This window comes from Notolepis coatsorum (assembly GCF_963971535.1).
Source record: "Notolepis coatsorum genome assembly, chromosome: 4".
In the NCBI taxonomy this organism is placed as follows: Eukaryota; Metazoa; Chordata; class Actinopteri; order Aulopiformes; family Paralepididae; genus Notolepis; species Notolepis coatsorum.
The window spans coordinates 17,378,049-17,397,973 of record NC_140168.1 but is presented as its reverse complement, the minus strand read 5'-3'; the positions used below and the strand labels follow the sequence as shown (position 1 = coordinate 17,397,973).

Genomic DNA, 19,925 nt, shown 5'->3' with positions numbered 1-19,925 from the left:
AGTATTCGTCCCTATGTTTGATAACATGTTAATGTCTCCATATATAGGGCTCTACGCTAACCTTTTTCCCAAGGAGCACATGTGCTCCTAAATAAAATGTTAATAAATAAAATCTAAATACAAATTTAGGAGCACACAGAAATTTAGGAGCACAGTGACAATTGTTCAAGTAACACACACACACACACACGATGTGTGACATCATGGCTTGGTTTCATGTTTTGAGGTACCTTCAATTATCTGTAAATAATACATACATACTCTATCTAAATAGATTAAATAGTATTGTCCCTGAGGGCAAGTTGTGTTGTTGTCTTGATATATCTACAAATAGCAGACGAATAGCCGGTTGCCTCTGGATCAATGAATGTCTAATATTGAATAATATTATTAGCTATTTTATTTTTAACATCCCTAATTCCAACAGTCAAGAGGCTTGTTTCAAATTGATACATGAAAAACCCCACACACGCAACGTTTGTGAGTATAGGCTCTGGCCAGATCGATCAATGAAATACGTTGCGCGCTCAGCGCTGTGGAATGAAGGAAATGCGCATCGGGATCGGATTTGGATGTTATTCTTTGGAGTTGTATTACAAATGGAACGGTCTTTCCCCGCCGAACACAAGTTACTTAACGTTACACAGGTCGCGCTATGCAGATGCTTAGCTTGCTAACGTTAAGATAGCAGTGTAAATTATGTTACACTATGCATGCTTGATGAAAGCAGAGCAGAGCTCTGTCTGTCTGCGTTCGCACGGTGCACCTCTCAAGCACCCTGTAACACGCAGCGGGCCCCGCCTCCCTCCCTCCTTGCATTCCACCCAAAAACTGAATTTCAGTCCAGTTTCTGAACTATTAACAGCGGAGCTGTTTTGTAATCTTCACTCGTCTCGCACACTGCAAGTAAATGATTTTTCCGGTTCGCACACACACATATTATTAGGGGCAAATACGAGGGAAATGCTCGCACTGTAGAGCATATATATAATTATATATATAATTAGTAAACTGTCTGGGGCTTTTCTTGCCCCCCTTAACTGATTGTCGAGGGCATTTGGTCAATTTTCGAGGGCATTTTGCCCCAAGCCCCCGTTAATTTCGAACCCTGGTTTCTAACCATTAGTAACATTATAATGTTGCTGCTCTTGTGTCTGTGTTTGTCTGTGCTCCCATCCATCAAGCTAAGATAGAGATAACATTATAGATATAGTGGATTCAGGGGCGGCCGGGTAGCGCAGCGGACTAAGCGTCTGTCTACCACCGCAGAGACACTGGTATCGAATCCAGCTGTCAGCGGTGCCTCCAGCCGGTCGTCATACTGACACAATTGGCAGTGTCAGCGGGAGGGAAGCCGGTGGGTGGTAATCTGGTCGTTGTAAACAGCGACTCCTACAGGTCGGTCAGGGCGCCTGCACAGTGAGGAAGGGATCTGGGTGAGGTAGTGTGCCCTCCCACGCGTTACACTCACCCAATGAGAGTCCTCGCTGCCAGGTGAAAAGAAGCTGCTGGCTGTCTCCTATGTATCGGAGGAAGCATGTGATAGACTTCAGGGCTCCCTAGACCGGCAAGTAGGGGGCAAATGCGTGCAACGACCAGGAAGGGGAGGGGGGAATTGGCATAACGACTAAATTGGGATGGGAGGAAAATACAAGAAAAATAGGAGGAGAAAAAGTGGATATATAGTATATCCACTTATATATATATATATAATATAATATATAATATAATTAACTATATAATATATATATATAGTGGATTCACAGGTCTCTGCTCTATCAGACCTCAAGTCCTTTTAGCTGAGTTTTTCAGTGAATCAGTGCAGGCCAGGCGGGTAACGCTCAAGAGAAAGAGGGGGAGAGCGAGAGTGTGTCCAGTGAAGATGACCTTGAACAAGCAACATTATAATTGTTATTGTGTTTGATCACTTAGATTGGCTATTTAGCGGCGTCTGTCAACACACACAGCTCCAAAACTGTATTGGAATTTGGTCAACAAGCACACAGACTTGTTAACTTAGTTTTAACTTAACTTAGGACTGACCCAAACAAGGAAACAGTCTAACTAACTTAGGACTGACCCACACAAAGAACCAGTCTAATTTAGGACTGACCCAAACAAAGAACCAGTCTAACTTAGGACTAACCCAAACAAGCACACAGTCTAACTTAGGACTGACCCAGACAAAGAACCAGTCTAACTTAGGACTAACCCAAACAAGCACACAGTCTAACTTAGGACTGACCCAGACAAGTCAAGCACACAGTCAAACTAACTTAGGACCCAAAGAAGGAAACAGTCTAACTAACTTAGGACTGACCCAGACAAGCACACAGTCTAACTAACTTAGGACTGACCCAGACAAGTCAAGCACACAGTCTAACTCAATTAATTTCCCAGCCCTAGATCAAACCCCTCTATGCAGATCAAACCTCTCTATGCAGATCAAACCCCTCTATGCAGATCAAACCTCTCTCTCTCTCTCTGTAGACCTATGTCAGGCTTTTCCATGGGGGCCTCAAAAACAAGTCAACAACATCCAGACAAAAAAATACAAACTATAACAAATGGTAAACAATGAAATGACACAAAACAATAGACATACAAAGCAGCGCTTCCGTTAGCCGGTAATTACCGGTATTTGACTGGCAAAATCTGTTGAAGTCCGACAAATTTAATCTCTCCGGTCATAGTGTCCGGTGAAAATAGTTCCCTCTGGGCACAGTTTGATTATTTGAATTGTATTTGGATGGGCTGGAGTTGGGTGGCCTATGCGATGAACGAAACAATCATTGCGTTTGTTGTCGTTGCATCGCCAAGCAGCCGGTCTGGTAATGACGACGCTGTGTCAGTGAGAGCTTGCTGCTGGATTTGCGGAAGGCATGCAGCTGCAGACCCACAGAACCCACCAGCTTTGCTGGCACAGTGCGGTCCCCAGACCTGGAAAGCTGCTCTGCGGGTCTGCAGCTGGATGCTTCTTGCAAACTAACTGCGGCCGGCTCGCGCTGATATTGTTGGACCGGCTGCTTGGTGGAGCAACGATGAAACGAATGTAATGAATCGTTCGTCGCATGGGCTATTTAATTTTGGCCTGTTTTGGTACGGTTCGGGTGGTCAAGTTGTGCTTGGAGGGAGTTGTTTTCACCGGACATTATGACCAGCACCAAGTCGTTGGGAGGTGGAGATATACATCACGCAAACCCACGATAATGTTGCCGTCTCTCTGCCAAATTTCTCAGTTCTTCGCTTGATATAATTAATACAAATGTCCAATATAACGGAATTTGTTAGCTCATAAAAATGTGATTATAACAGACTGCTGTTTAGTGTCGGACCGACTGCCCACATACACGGTCTATTTTATTTCAAGTCAGCAGCAGCACGGAGTATCGAGGGACTTATTTTATTTGGAATATATTAATGACTGTATACGCAAAAGTAGTCTAGTTTTAAGTAATAATATTATAAATCTACATGACATTCTTTATATAGCCACCCTATCAATTGTTTTAAAGCTCAATAAACTATGACCGGAATTAATCTCATTTGTCCGGTAGATTGAAATCTTGCAGGTCACGGAGACCGGCAACAATTTTTTCTAACGGAAACCCTGATACAAAGACGTGCATATAGAACAAGAGCTCTCGTACCATTACATGTATAACCAAAAACAAGAACAAGTGGACTTTAAATAAACAAGCAATGAACTCAACTTCAAGACGTGGAAAAAAGCGACTGATCTGAATGAGCAGGTAAATGATTCAGTCAGATAATGTTTAAACCAGAAAGCCACAAGCACCTGTGTGTCTAACGCAGACAGAGAGGAGGGTTTCCAGATGGTGCTTTAAACCAGAATGTCACAAGCACCTGTCACCTGTGTGTCTAAAAACGCAGACAGAGAGGACGGGTTTGAGGATAGTTAAGCAACACCTGAATTACACAGTCAATTCACCTGTTAACGGAATGAAAAGTCACTTTCTTAGCTGTACAGGTAGTTTTATAGCAGAGAGGTGACCAGACACACAATACCTGCCAAGATGCAAATTACGTTAAAAAACTTAAACCAGCGCTACAAGAGTCTGGCTGGTGAGATTCTGAAGCCACTCGCTTCAGTGAGTTAGTTTCATTTCCCTTGTGAAGCGACTCCTGGGTGGATGACTCATAGGTAACATAGAGGTCACTGCTCCTGGGAGCCAATGTTTGCATTGTAGCTGTTTGACCAGCGCTGTGAAGACGGCATGAGGAAACACAGAGTCTCCTACTACCAGTACCTACCTACCAGTTAGCAGGCGGTTTCACTACCCGGCTTTAATACCAGCAGAATGACACAAGAACCGAGCAATCGCAGGACACGCCAAACACACACACACACGTGACTACGTGACTACTAGGGATGGGTACCGAATTCGGTACTTTTGAGGTACCGAACCGAAACACGTCGGTACTACCGAGTATCGAATCAAGTGAGAAACCGAAAAAATATTAAAAAAAGATATTTTTTATTCATTTTTTTTTATGTCAACGTTCACACGCACAATATATGCTTACCTAGGATTTTACTTGATTCAACAACAAAGCAGTCGGAGCAATGACAAGCCGAAAACTGTCGAAATTGTAGTTATTTGAAGTTTGGATTTTTTTTTTACGACTGAGGTAGGTAAATTAAATTTCTTGAGACTAAAGTACCGAAAAAAGGTACCGTTGGGTACCGGTATCGATTCACAGGTACCGGTACCGGTACCGGTACCGGTATCGGTTCAAATGTGAAAGGTACCCATCCCTAGTGACTACAGCTGTTGGTAATCATAATATCTTTAGATATTATATTTTGAGACAGCCGGAAACAAGAGAGGTTTTCATGGAGGTCTCTAGGCAGGTCATGGAGGTCATGGAGGTCTCTAGGCAGGTCATGGAGGTCTCTAGGCAGGTCATGGAGGTCTCTAGGCAGGTCATGGAGGTCTCTAGGCAGGTCATGAAGGTCTCTAGGCAGGTCATGGAGGTCTCTAGGCAGGTCATGGAGGTCATGAAGGTCTCTAGGCAGGTCATGGAGGTCTCTAGGCAGGTCATGAAGGTCTCTAGGCAGGTCATGGAGGTCATGAAGGTCTCTAGGCAGGTCATGAAGGTCTCTAGGCAGGTCATGAAGGTCTCTACGCAGGTCATGAAGGTCTCTAGGCAGGTCATGGAGGTCATGAAGGTCTCTAGGCAGGTCATGGAGGTCTCTAGGCAGGTCATGGAGGTCTCTAGGCAGGTCATGGAGGTCTCTAGGCAGGTCATGAAGGTCTCTAGGCAGGTCATGAAGGTCTCTACGCAGGTCATGAAGGTCTCTAGGCAGGTCATGGAGGTCATGGAGGTCTCTAGGCAGGTCATGGAGGTCTCTAGGCAGGTCATGGAGGTCTCTAGGCAGGTCATGGAGGTCTCTAGGCAGGTCATGGAGGTCATGGAGGTCTCTAGGCAGGTCATGAAGGTCTCTAGGCAGGTCATGGAGGTCATGAAGGTCTCTAGGCAGGTCATGGAGGTCTCTAGGCAGGTCATGAAGGTCTCTAGACAGGTCATGGAGGTCTCTAGGCAGGTCATGAAGGTCTCTAGACAGGTCCTTCAAATCAGGTGGAACAGTTACTACAGAGGTTAAAGGGATAATTCACCTCTTTTAAAAGACACCGTTATGAGAAATGTATTATGTCCCCGGGCAGGGAACTGCGTGATCGCCAGCGACAGGAACATGTATCTAGATCTTTGTATACACGTGTAAAGTACAGTGCTACAATTGATTGAAAACACTAAATATCAATATCAGCTGACTCATTAGAATCAAATTTTCATTGTGCTAAGCTAGGCTAACGTGCAGCCAGATAGCTTTCTACTGAACGCACAGAGAGGAAACTGGTATCTATCTTCTTGTCTCTCTCTCTGGAGAAGACGGTAATCTAATTTCCCAAAATGTTGGCTTGTTCTTTTAAGCAGAAACTGCAACAGTCCCTAGCTGACTGTTGCACATGTTGATTCCCCTTCTCTCTATATATTACACACCTGCCACTGTCACGAAGCCTTTAACTGTAATTTGACTGTTCTGCTTCATGTATGTAAATGTATTTGGTTGTTTGTTTGATGCGTGTTTTAATTATTTCCCTTACCTCTGTGATGTATGTAGTGTACCATCCGTCTCTTTTATATTTTAGTTTTTTTGTCCCCTTTCCCCGTCACCATTCGAGGGGACCTTTTTGTCCTCTCATTGAAAATAAGAATTTGTTCTAAGAAATTTGACCTGCCTAAAGGTTAAAAAAAAATTAAGGAGCAAATACTAACCCTAACCCTATGAAATAGCTATTCCACTATTGCTGGTTTAGCTGGGGAGGGACCCATGGAAACAATGCTCTAAGATGTGGGTATGTGTTCCTCCTATTTATAATCTGGTAGCCAGAAGCACAGGGAACTTTTAAACGTAGCCAGTGACCGTTTTCTTTCTGAACAACAATGCAAGGAAATCCACAGAAGGCCAATCAGATAATGTGTTAATATAGGAGCATGTGTAGCTTAGATGAATAGATGGGCATATGATCAGTATAGATTGGGTCAGTGACATTACCACTAGCTCAAGAGACCGGCAGATTGCCAGTTAGGGACATTACCAGTGACTAGCTCAAGAGACCGGCAGGTTTAATGCCAGTTACTTAGGGACATTACCACTAGCTCAAGAGACCGGCAGGTTTAATGCCAGTTACTTAGGGACATTACCATTAGCCCTAGAGACCGGCAGGTTTAATGCCAGTTAGGGACATTACCACTAGCTCAAGAGACCGGCAGGTTTAATGCCAGTTAGGGACATTACCATTAGCTCAAGAGACCTGGTGTATGAGCTACAGTAGGCGAAACGGACTGTTTTACCGTACCGTCTACGAGGACGTGAGGGAAGTAATTTTTTTGTGAAATAAGTAGTAGAACGCGCTCACCTCACTTGACTCAACACTGGGTGCTGTAACCTCTAATACTATACATAAAAATAGGGGAACAAGTCCAGTCACGCACTCACAAGTATCTGCAGCCTGAAATCATGACGTTTCGGTGTGAACACACCTTCAGAAATGGCTTGCATGCAGGGTAAATAATAATAATAATAATAATAATAATAATAATAATAATAATAATAATAATAATAATAATAATAATAATAATAATAATAATAATAATAAAATGTATTTGTATAGCACCTTTCATACAGAAACTGCAGCTCAAAGTGCTTCACAACAGAAAAAAGACAGGCATAAAATGAGCACATAAAGTGCAGACATATAAAATCACAGTTTTTCACATTAGGATAACTAACATCCCAACAGGCGGCAGGCCACCTTGTTTATGGTTTGATTAAGTTTTAAATAGACAATAATAAAAAGAGTAAGATAGAATAGACAGAGTAAAATAGTGCAGACATATAAAATCCCAGTTTTTTACAGTGCAATAAAATAGTTCTGGATTACTGTTTAACAGTTCAAAGTCGTCTTTACCTTCTCTGTTTGGTATCCACAGTTTAAAACTTGACAGTCTTCCCTCCCGTTTGATACCCACTTTGACCCTTCAAACCTCCCCCTCAGGGCAAACCTCCCTCTCAGGGTGCAGTTCCCTCTCCCAGGGGGCAGTTCTAGGCCTGGGTCCTACACAGTTTTAAAGCCTGACAGTCTTTCTTGTTTATACCCACACAGTTTAATTAATACCTGACAGTTTTGAACCTGTAATAACAAGCAATAGACAAGAGTAAAATAGTACAGTGCAATTAAATTGTAGAATAGAGTAGATAGTAAAATGATGCAACAGTGCAATGCAATAAGATAAAAATAGACAGTAAAATAGTGCAATAGTGCAGTGCAATAAAATAGTAGAATAGAATAGAGAAAGTGAAAAAAAATTAGCACATAAAGTGCAGACATAAAATCTGTTTTTTTACAGTGAAATACAATTGTTCTGGATTACTGTTTAACAAGTGACCCAATTATACAAATCAAACAGGAAGTGACAACATAGGAAGTGACAACACATTCCAACAAGACATCTGTAAGTTAGGACATGATATTTCTGGCTTAAAATACATGTGTTTAGAGCAAGTCTTGAGACAGAGACAGGCTCTTGCTACAAAGGGAAAGCTTTTATATTCATTCTCTGGATTGTTTAGAGCCTAGAGGCCTCAATGAGGAAACATTTTTGACCCGTTTCATTCGATTGTTTATTTATGTTATTTTAATTTTAATTTATCATTCTTTATATTTATCATTTAAAAACTGCTGCTATGGGGCATGAGTGTTTATATTTCAGTAGTTTCAGATGTAGTCCTACTCTGTACTCACTTCCTATGTTGTCACTTCCCGTTTTGATTTGTATAATTTGGTCACTTACACTTCATGCTTCATGCAAGCCATTTCTGAAGAGGGTGTGTTCACGCCGAAACGTCATGATTTGAAGTACCTTTTAAGTCAAATGTCCTGATTTATGTTTTCTTTCTTGAGCTGGTTGAATATGAAAAACATTGTGCTTCAAAAAAGGGAATTTCTTATCCTAAATCGTATCCATCATATCTAAAGCTGTCTCCTCTTATCCATACTACATGTCTCATCTAAAGCCGTCTCCTGTTATCCATACTGCATGTCTCATCTAAAGCTGTCCTCTCTTATCCATACTGCATGTCTCATCTAAAGCTGTCCTCTCTTATCCATACTACATGTCTCATCTAAAGCTGTCTCCTCTCTTATCCATACTGCATGTCTCATCTAAAGCTGTCCTCTCTTATCCATACTGCATGTCTCATCTAAAGCTGTCCTCTCTTATCCATACTACATGTCTCATCTAAAGCTGTCTCCTCTCTTATCCATACTGCATGTCTCATCTAAAGCTGTCTCCTCTCTTATCCATACTGCATGTCTCATCTAAAGCTGTCCTCTCTTATCCATACTGCATGTCTCATCTAAAGCTGTCTCCTCTCTTATCCATACTGCATGTCTCATCTAAAGCTGTCTCCTCTTATCCATACTGCATGTCTCATCTAAAGCTGTCCTCTCTTATCCATACTACATGTCTCATCTAAAGCTGTCCTCTCTTATCCATACTGCATGTCTCATCTAAAGCTGTCCTCTCTTATCCATACTGCATGTCTCATCTAAAGCCATCCCCTCTCAGTCAGTTTTTCGGTCGACTAAAAATGGTAAATGGCTGCATTTATATAGCGTTTTTTATCCAAAGCGCTTTACAATTTGTTCCTCACATTTTTACCCATTCACTCACACATTCACACACCGATGGCAGAGGCAACCTTGCAAGGTGTCTGGGCGGTCAGGTGGCGTAGCGGAGATTGCGTTCTTCACCAACGCCGGAGATGCTGGATTCGCGTGTTCGAATCCAGCTCCCGGCGTTGTCACCAGCTTGGCTGGCCGTTCACACTAATACAATTGGCAGTATTAGAGGGTGGGAAAGCTGGCGGGTGGGTCCTGGGCGTTGTGGACAGCGACCCCTACAGTTCTGGAGAGAGGTAGTGCGGCCTCCCACACGTTACACTCTCCCAGTGAGAATCTGCGCGGCCAGGCTGGCCTGCCGGCTGGCTGCACATGCGTCGGAGGAAAGCATGTGACAGTCTCCGGTCTCTCGGACCAACAGTAGGGGAAAGTGCGCAACAACCAGGAAGGGTGGGATGGGAGAAAAATCGGAAAAAATAAGGAGGGGGGAAAAGATTTATAAAAAAAATAATAAAAAAAACTTGCAAGGTGCCAACCTGCACATCGGGAGCAATTAGGGGTTAAGAGTCTTGCTCAAGGACACTTCCGACACAGTGCCCGGGAGGAGCGGGAAACAAACCGGGAACCTCCGGATTACCAGACGACTGCTCTACCTCCTGAGCCACTGTCGCCCCTTTCAGACTATGAATTCCTTTAGTGAATGACGGACCCAGTCTTCTCATGGCAGAGTTTGGTTAAATCAAAGTGCTGCTCCACTCATTCTGCTGTTACTAATAATGTAATACTTGCAGCTGGTTGCGTTGAGCATGTCAGTTTATTCCCAGGCATGGCTGCCAGATTGTCTGTTAACTGATGACCCCTGACCCCAGCACTTAACCTCCACTTGTTTTGACACAACACTGTGTCCCAGAGACTAATATGCTGGCAATTAAAAGGACTAGGAGGAGGAGCACAACTGCTTTGCAGCAAGTTAATTAGTCAACTACATTAATGTCACTACATTAATACTACAGTATCACTATCACTACATTATTATTAATACTACATTAATACTAGGGTTGCAAATTGTAAGCACATTCCTTACTCGATCATTGATAACGTTAACGATCAATCAATCAATTGATTAATTGTAACAAAAAATACCCAATTTACCAAACAATACCAAATGTATTTGTTTCCTCAATCAAAAGGTTTATTTCCACAGCAGCGACATATTGCATTCTCGCAACAGTGCACGGCATATGAAACATAGAAATGTAGAGGCCTAGACAATTAAAACACGTTTGTGTCGACTTTAAGCGGGCGATGGATATATATATATATATATATATATATATATATATATATATATAAACTTAAAGACCTTTCTGATTGTGATTCTGATTAATGAATTGGTAATAGCTTCCATTTAACATCTACAACACCAGCAACAACCTTCCGGTTACCAGACGTGCGTCCTGCTTCCCAAGCCGCTGTCGAGCCATTGTGGAAGTGATGATAAAATGGAGATTGGAAACAGGGGTTGTTTGGCGACTGGCGAGTAGGATTTACTCCCTCCAACCCTCGTGTGACGCGGCGATAGACGGTGAGGTAACCTTGCCAGGCAGAACCGGGAGAGAGGACACGCCACAGCCAAGCATACCATGACACTGAGATGCTCCTGATATCAAGTATAATGAAGCTCTATGGAGAAACCATGGTACTCTCCTGACTAAAAGTATAATGGAGCTCTATGGAGAAACCATGGTACTGTGACTAAAAGTATAATGAAGCTCTATGGAGAAACCATGGTACTCTCCTGACGACAAGTATAATGGAGCTCTATGGAGAAACCATGGTACTCTCCTGACTAAAAGTATAATGGAGCACTATGGAGAAACCATGGTACTCTCCTGACTAAAAGTATAATGGAGCTCTATGGAGAAACCATGGTACTGTGACTAAAAGTATAATGGAGCTCTTTGCAGGGCTCTACGCTAACCTTTTTCACTAGGGGCACAGGTGCTCCTAAATGAAAAAAGTTAGGAGCACACAAAGAAATTTAGGAGCACCCAAAAATATTTAGGAGCACAGTGAAAATATTTCAAGTAAAAGAGTTTTTTCTTTTTTCAAAAATAAATATATATTTGTACTGTGCGTGCATGTGTGTAAATTAGCTCTTGCTACAACCCTGCATGTTTACATTTTGTATTTTGTACTTGATGTTCATTAACATGTGCTGTCCCTATCAAATAAACTATCAAATCAAACTACTGCTACAAAAGTAACAAGTCACTTAACTTTAGCTTTTGCCCCTTTTATGCATACAATGCCTATGTTTTGGCTGTGTTGCTCTTCTAGAGAAATAATCCTTTCAGGGTTGCCTATTGAAATACTGTACACCTCCAGTACAGAAACATTGTTTATGAGTTTGCGTGTCAGGTAGACCATTGATTGACAGTCGAGTCTGCCAATTACGTCACACCGCTTGCACTCTCCTGACTAAAAGTATAATGGAGCTCTATGGAGAAACCATGGTACTCTCCTGACTAAAAGTATATTGAGCTCTATGAAGAAACCATGGTACTCTCCTGAGTATAAGTATAATGGGGCTCTATGGAGAAACCATGGTATTCTCCTGACTATAAGTATAATGGGGCTCTGGGGCGGCTACGTGGCGTAGTGGGCAAGGCGCTCGCCACGAAATGCTGGAGACGCTGGGCTCGTCAGTTCGAGCCCAGCGCTCCACATTTGCTTTCAGTTTAGCTGGTCGTCCGTACTAATACACATTGGCCGTATTAGGGGGTGGGAAACTGATGGGTGGGGATCGGGCGTTGTGGACAGCGACTCCTACAGGTCGGTTGGTGCGCCTGCGCAGTAGAATCAGGAAGTGTCGGGGGCAGCGTGAGCCTCCCACGCGTTACTCCTCGCCACTGAGAGATCGAGCTGCGCAGGTGAAAAGATGCGACTGCTGTTACCTCAAGTACCGGAGGGGACTTGTACTATGTATGACTTAGTCCACATTGCAGCCGGCTTGTGGGAGGCAAGAAACAGCGTTCGTGACAGGGGAGGGTTGAATTGGATGATACGAAATTGGGATGGGAGAAAAATATAGAAAAAAATGGGAGAAAAAGTGGATAAAAAAAAAGGTATAATGGGGCTCTATGGAGAAACCATGGTACTCCCCTGACTAAAAGTAGTTTCAAACGTAAACGTCTGGATATAATTTAGCAAAATCAGCATGGCTGTGAGTGAGTCTTATTATATATATATTAATTGTAGTCTATATATTAGGGCTGCATGATTCTTGCTCAAATGTGAATCACGATTTTTTTCTCTAAGAATTGAGATCACGATTCTCTCACACGATTCTTATCTTTCGTCATCATTTAAAAAGGTAAAGTAAAAAGTTTAAATAAAAAAATATATATATTTAAAACATTTTCAAGTCAAATTTAAATAAAAAAAATTGTCATAATTTAGAAATGAGATCGCATAGGTCTATGAATCGAGATCGCAAATGTTTTCCTATTAAATCGTGCAGCCCTACTATATATATATATATACTATTGTAGGCCTGTTGTTCTGACCAGGATTACGTTCCTTTTTGCCTCCTTGAGGTGCAGCACAGAGTCTGACGTGGACCAGAAACCCATCTATAGATGCTGACCACAATGATGAACAAGACTCCGACCGTGTGGGGAATGAGGAGTCAGTCAGTCAGTCAGTCAGTCAGTCAGTCAGTCAGTCAGTCAGGGACATTCTCTTATTGTAGGCCGGCCCTCCAGGTCTTGATAAGTGCCCTAGAAGACGAGACCTTGAGAACACGTCTGGCAGACAGACCTTCTGAACACGTCTGGCAGACAGACCTTCTGAACACGTCTGGCAGACAGACCTTCACTTTCTAAAAACAAGTTGAGGAACCTTCAAACCCCTGAATCATGTTCTACCAAATGAGCCAAAATATATATATTTCTCCGATAGTTTCCACTGTATTTTTACTTTATTCTATTATTCTAATTTAGTGTATATGCTCTACAACATCCTGCACAATTGTAAAGCCCTGTCCTATATATTTTTTTTATCCACTTTTTCTCCCATTTTCTATTTTTCTCCCATCCCAATTTTCGTATCGTCCAATTCAACCCTCCCCTGTCTCGAACGTTGTTTCTTGCCTCCCACAGGCCGTCTACAATGTGGACTAAGTCATACATAGCACGAATCCCCTCCGATACTCGAGGTAACAGCAGTCGCATCTTTCCACCTGCGCGGCTCGATCTTTCAGCGTCAGGGGTCTGGGCTTTGGAGGGGCCCCGCCCCCGTCGCTTCCTGATTCTACTGTGCAGGCGCACCAACCGACCTGTAGGAGTCGCTGTCCACAACGCCCGATCCCCACCCATCAGTTTTCCCTCCCCCTAATACTGCCAATGTGTATTAGTGCGGACGACCAGCTAAACTGAAAGCAATGTGGAGCGCTGGGCTCGAACAGGGAGGCGATCTGTTTTAGCCCAGCCTCCAGTGTTCGTGGTGAGCGCCTTGCCCACTGCACCACGTAGCCGCCCTAGCCTTGTCCTATATTATACTTTTATTTTTATTTAGTTTATATATTCCATTTTATTTTATTCTACCTTAATTGTCTGAATGTTGCACCAAACTACCAAAACAAATGCCTTGCATGTGCAGACTTACTTGGCAATAAACTTAAAGACCTTTCTGATTGTGATTCTGATTAATGAATTGGTAATAGCTTCCATTTAACATCTACAACACCAGCAACAACCTTCCTGCTTCCCAAGCCGCAGTCGAGCCATTGTGGAAGTGATGATAAAATGGAGATTGGAAACAGAGGTTGTTTGGCGACTGGCGAGTAGGATTTACTCCCTCCAACCCACGTGTGACGCGGCGATAGACGGTGAGGTAACCTTGCCAGGCAGAACCGGGAGAGAGGACACGCCACAGCCAAGCGTACCATGACGCCGAGCTGCTCCTGATATCAAGTCTCCCACACAGAGAAGAGCTCGTCCAGCTCTGCATTATGCAACATGGTGGAACCTCCCTCCCACATTTATCACTGACTTATTATAGGATGAAGGCACATCAAGAATCTTCGGGGTGTTTTCTGTTTATTTGCGGCTGCATGTGTATCATCCCATTTACAACAACTTGGATATAATATGAGAATCCTGGACAGGCCTACCTGGGACAAGACAGGTCTACCTGGGACAAGACAGGTCTACCTGGGACAAGACAGGCCTACCTGGACAAGACAGGCCTACCTGGGACAAGACAGGTCTACCTGGACAAGACAGGTCTACCTGGGACAAGACAGGTCTACCTGGGACAAGACAGGTCTACCTGGACAAGACAGGTCTACCTGGACAAGACAGGTCTACCTGGGACAAGACAGGCCTACCTGGGACAAGACAGGTCTACCTGGACAAGACAGGTCTACCTGGACAAGACAGGTCTACCTGGACAAGACAGGTCTACCTGGACAAGTCAGGTCTACCTGGACAAGTCAGGTCTACCTGGACAAGTCAGGTCTACCTGAGACAAGTCAGGTCTACCTGGGACAAGACAGGTCTACCTGGACAAGTCAGGTCTACCTGAGACAAGTCAGGTCTACCTGAGACAAGACAGGTCTACCTGAGACAAGACAGATGGGTACCTTTCACATTTGAACCGATACCGGTACCGGTACCTGTGAATCGATACCGGTACCCAACGGTACCTTTTTTCGGTACTTTAGTCTCAAGAAATGTAATTTACCTACCTCAGTCGTAAAAAAAAATCCAAACTTCAAATAACTACAATTTCGACAGTTTTCGGCTTGCCATTGCTCCGACTGCTTTGTTGTTGAATCAAGTCAAATCCTAGGTAAGCATATATTGTGCGTGTGAACGTTGACATGAAAAAAAAAAGGGAAAAAAAAAAAAAAAAAGGGAAAAAAAATTAATAAAAAATATATTTTTTTTTATTTTTTTTTCAGTTTCTCACTCGATTCGATACTCGGTAGTACCGACGTGTTTCGGTTCGGTACCTCAAAAGTACCGAATTCGGTACCCATCCCTAGGCCTACCTGAGACAAGACAGGTCTACCTGGTCAAGTGAGGCCTACCTGGTCAAGTGAGGCCTACCTGAGACAAGACAGGTCTACCTGGACAAGTGAGGCCTACCTGAGACAAGTGAGGCCTAGTACCTGGGACAAGTCAGGTCTACCTGGACAAGTGAGGTATTCTGGGACAAGACAGGTCTACCTGGCGCTGACGTTAACAGGCCTACCTGACATTACCTGGAACACTGTGAAGCTGTTATATTCAGAGTTCATTATATTGTTTACACCGTTTATTCTTTGCATGTTTATATTCAGAGTTAATGATATTGTTTACACTGTTTATTCTACACAAATGTTATATTCAGAGTTAATTATATTGTTTACACTGTTTATTAATCTCATATGTTCATATTCAGAGTTAATTATATTGTTTACACTGTTTATTTTTATATTCAGATTACATTTGATTGCCTATATTTATGCATTTCTTCTAATACCCTGCCCATACCTGTACCTCCCCCATGCTGCTATGACGCCCAAATTCGCCCAAGGGGATCAAGAAATGAATATCTTACCTCATCTCAAATTACTAAATTATTCCATTTACTCCTGTGTGTTAGGCCGGGATCCATTAGGGATTCATTAGAGATCCATTAGAGCGATCCAACATCATTCCATGTGTGGAAAAGGCAGCAAACCACCTGGAGTTGCTTTAATCTCTGACAGTCACACGTGCCACTTGGCAGTGGACCTTACTACTAAGAAGCCATGTTGTAAGCCCAATATCCAGTACAAACATCTAATAATACCATAGACTGCTAATCAGCCACTTTCTGATGGAACTCTGTCTGCCCGCCGAGAGCATTCCTGACATGACGGCAAACCCATCACTTCACCGACTGACATGGGTTTCGGTGTGTACCGACGTGAGACTGACATGGGTTTTGGTGTGTACCGACGTGAGACTGACATGGGTTTCGGTGTGTACCGACGTGAGACTGACATGGGTTTCGGTGTGTACCGACGTGAGACTGACATGGGTTTCGGTGTGTACCGACGTGAAACTAATAAAATATCCAGGATACACTAAGAGCTTCTCAGATCACTCCAAAACAAACACAAGCAAAAGACGGCTAAAGCACTTTTTCAGGTGAGATATTTAGCAGGTCAGATATACTAGGAGAGTTGCCCGATTGTCATTTCCCTTCGAGATGAGTTTAGACCTAACTAGCCACTAGACACTGGAACATGTCATGCCATGGTAATGTAGATTAATGAATGAATCGGATGATATGGATCAAGTTTCTTTTTTTTCATGGTACTTTCTGTCGTACTCTTCTCCAGATACATATTCTCAGTTACAGATCCCCAGCATCCATCAATCATCATTAGCAACATTGTAACACATGGTCAAGTTGTTTTGTTAGTGAGAGGATCTCTTAGGTCACAAGTGACGTTATAATGGTGTACTGTGAGCACATCGTTTTCTCTGATAGATATGAATTCTGGTATCACATCTCACACCTATCACACATATTCACATCCGAATTTAACTCCTGCTGCTTAACTCCTACTACTAGATACTACTACGTAATACTGCTAGTTAGTACTACCTAATACTACTACAGATACTACATAATATTACTACAGATACTACCTAATACTACTACATATACTACTACCTAATACTACTACAGAGATATTACTACCTAATACTACTACAGCTATTACTAGATACCACCTAATACTACTACAGATATTACTAGATACCACCTAATACTACTACAGATATTACTACCTAATACAACTACAGATATGACTAGATACAGATATTACTACCTAATACTACTACTACAGATACCACTACATAATATTACTAGTTAGTACTGCCTAATACTACTACAGAGACTATTACCTAATACTACAGAGACTACTACCTAATACTACAGCTATTACTACCTAATACTACTACAGATACTAACTAATACTACAACAGATATTATTACCTAATACTACTAGATACTATTACCTATACTACTCATACAGATAATACTACTACCTAATACTACTACAAATACTAACTAATACTACAACAGATATTACTACCCAATACTACTAGATACTATTACCCAATACTACTCACAGATAATACTACTAGTACCTAATACTACTACAGATACTACTACCCAATACCAATACTACAACAAATATTACTACCTAATACTACTAGACTACTACAGATACTGCTAACTAATAATACTACATATATTACAACCTAATACTACTACAGATACTACGTACTAACTAATACTACTACAGATACTACTAACTAATACTACTACAGATACTACCAACTACAACAGATATTACTACCTAATACTACTAGATACTATTACCCAATACTACTACAACCTAATACTAGATAGTAGATACTACCTAATACTACTACAGATAATACTACTACCTAATACTACTAGATACTACATAATACTACTAGAGATATTACTACATAATACAACAGTTATTACTACATAATACTACTACAGATACTACCTAATACAACAGATATTACTACCTAATAATAATACATACATTACTACCTAATGATACTACAGATACTAGTACTACCTAATTAATACTACAGATATTACTATATACTACTACAGATATTACTACCTAATAATACTACTAAATATATTACTACATAATACTACAGATATTACTAACTACATAATACTACAGATATTACTAGATAATACTACAGATATGACTACATAATACTAGATACTACTACAGATAATACTACTACCTCATACTACATATATTACTACCTAATAATACTACAGATACTACTACCTAATAATACTACAGATATGACTACCTAATACAACAGATATTACTACCTCATACTACATATATTACTACTACCTAACCTAATAATACTACAGATGACTACCTAACACTACTATCTAGTAGCTCCATGTGTCTGGCCGTCATCACATCACAGCAGACTGAAGCCAGGAGCACTTAAGTCCAAGTGCACTGTTTACAAAAGCACCGTGAAATGGAAAATAGCCTCCACTTTATTTACAAACCAGAGTTGCCAACTAATAATAAAAATGGAAAATGTGTTGATATGTTTGAGCAGATCGACGCGCTGACATACAGTTTGGGCAAAGAAGTGCTACAGAATGCAGCAACCAGTCTAACCTTCAGTTGTTTAGGTAAAACAAAAGATGTTGTTTGGTTACATTGTTTCACACGAACGCTTCCGCTAAAGATAACAATGTTGCTGGGATATTTAGATAGTTGTTTCCCCCAGGCCTCGATCCATGGAGAATTCCTACACAATCATGTGGGATATTATTAGTATCATTCCTTCACGAAACACACACACAAACACGGCGTGTGAAGCTGAGTTGTTGTAAAAAGCAGAGTTGTTTACCAACTCGCGTCGCGGCTTCACAACAAAGTTTGCGCACTTTTCCAAACAGTTGTCAACTTTTCCTACCTGCACGGAGTCGGCGGCCATCTTGCTTTTCGACTTTGAATCAAATCGTCCGGAGAGAGGGAGGAGGAGAGAGGGGAGAGAGAGAGGAGAGGGGGAGGAGAGGAGGTGGAAACTCCACAAACAGCCCCCGCTTCAACTTTCCCTCAAAAAAAATAAACGTCTCCTCTGGTCCCAGAAGAAGCCCTCCTCGGTCATCATCCTGGGAGCGCACGGTTTTCCATCATGACTCCTCGACTAGCTTCTCTCTCTCGTTGCGCACTTTCGAGAGTTGTTGGTTTTTTTTTTACTTCAAAAAGAAAAGCAAAGCTCGAAACTATAAATCTGTCCCCTCAGTTGCATTTTGGAGAGACAGAGGCGGTGGTTTTGAGTGACTCCGCCCACATGAGCCATGAGCTCACAGAACCAGGCGGACCCACAGTCTGACCAGATCCTATTCACAGTCACACACCACGTGATCAGAAAACATCATACTTATTACTGTGTTGGAAGTTCTGCTGCTGCCCAGGTAGTCTGGTCATATTCTCAGCTTCTAGTCATGATGTCATGATGAATTGATGGGGGACCCTGATGTAAACAAGACGAAAGTCTTTCTCTGGTCTGCATCCCCTTAACAATTGTGTGTATTGAGCCGTACTGTATTGTTGTACTGTTAATAAAGTTTTCAATCAATCAATCAATCTAGTCTGGTCATATTCAGCTTCTAGTCTGGTCATATTCAGCTTCTAGTCTAGTCATGTTCAGCTTCTAGTCTGGTCATATTCAGCTTCTAGTCTAAAGACACACTTCTTCAACCATTATCTGAAATAATGGAGGGGGGGGGGGGAGAAAAAAAATCTAACCCCAACTAACCTTACTGTCATGCACTTGTCCTATTAAACGAACCTACACTGTAACACGCAACACTTTGATGAACATTGTTACTCAGCTGATAGAGTTGTACCCTTCCTGATGACTTGTCGTACAGAACTTGTAAGTCGCTTTGGATAAAAGAGTCAGTTAAATGACTAAATGTAAATGTAGTCTGATCATATCCTGGTCATATTCAGCTTCTAGTCTGGTCATAGTCTGTTGTGTTGTGTGTCTGAGTGAGGTGTTATGTTCCCTGTCTCCATTGTCCTGCCTATTTATATCCCCCCCTGGGCTGCGCCACGGACCGATGTAAAAATTG

At 42.1% G+C, this 19,925-nt stretch overlaps 1 protein-coding gene across 4 annotated transcripts in view; it reads right to left on the bottom strand.

Annotated features, from left to right (window-relative positions):
* The window catches only part of pkn2a (protein kinase N2a), a 132,408-nt gene extending 113,314 nt beyond the window's left edge, over nt 1-19,094 (bottom strand). For all 4 annotated transcript variants that reach the window (XR_014619632.1, XR_014619633.1, XR_014619634.1 and 1 more), the window contains exon 1: nt 18,758-19,094. Coding sequence is in view for 1 of the 4 variants with exons in the window: in XM_084313643.1 (XP_084169769.1) it covers nt 18,758-18,778 (21 nt within the window). In the remaining 3 variants the exon portion in view is untranslated. The remainder of the gene's footprint in view (nt 1-18,757) is intronic.
* Nucleotides 19,095-19,925: the final 831 nt, after the last annotated feature.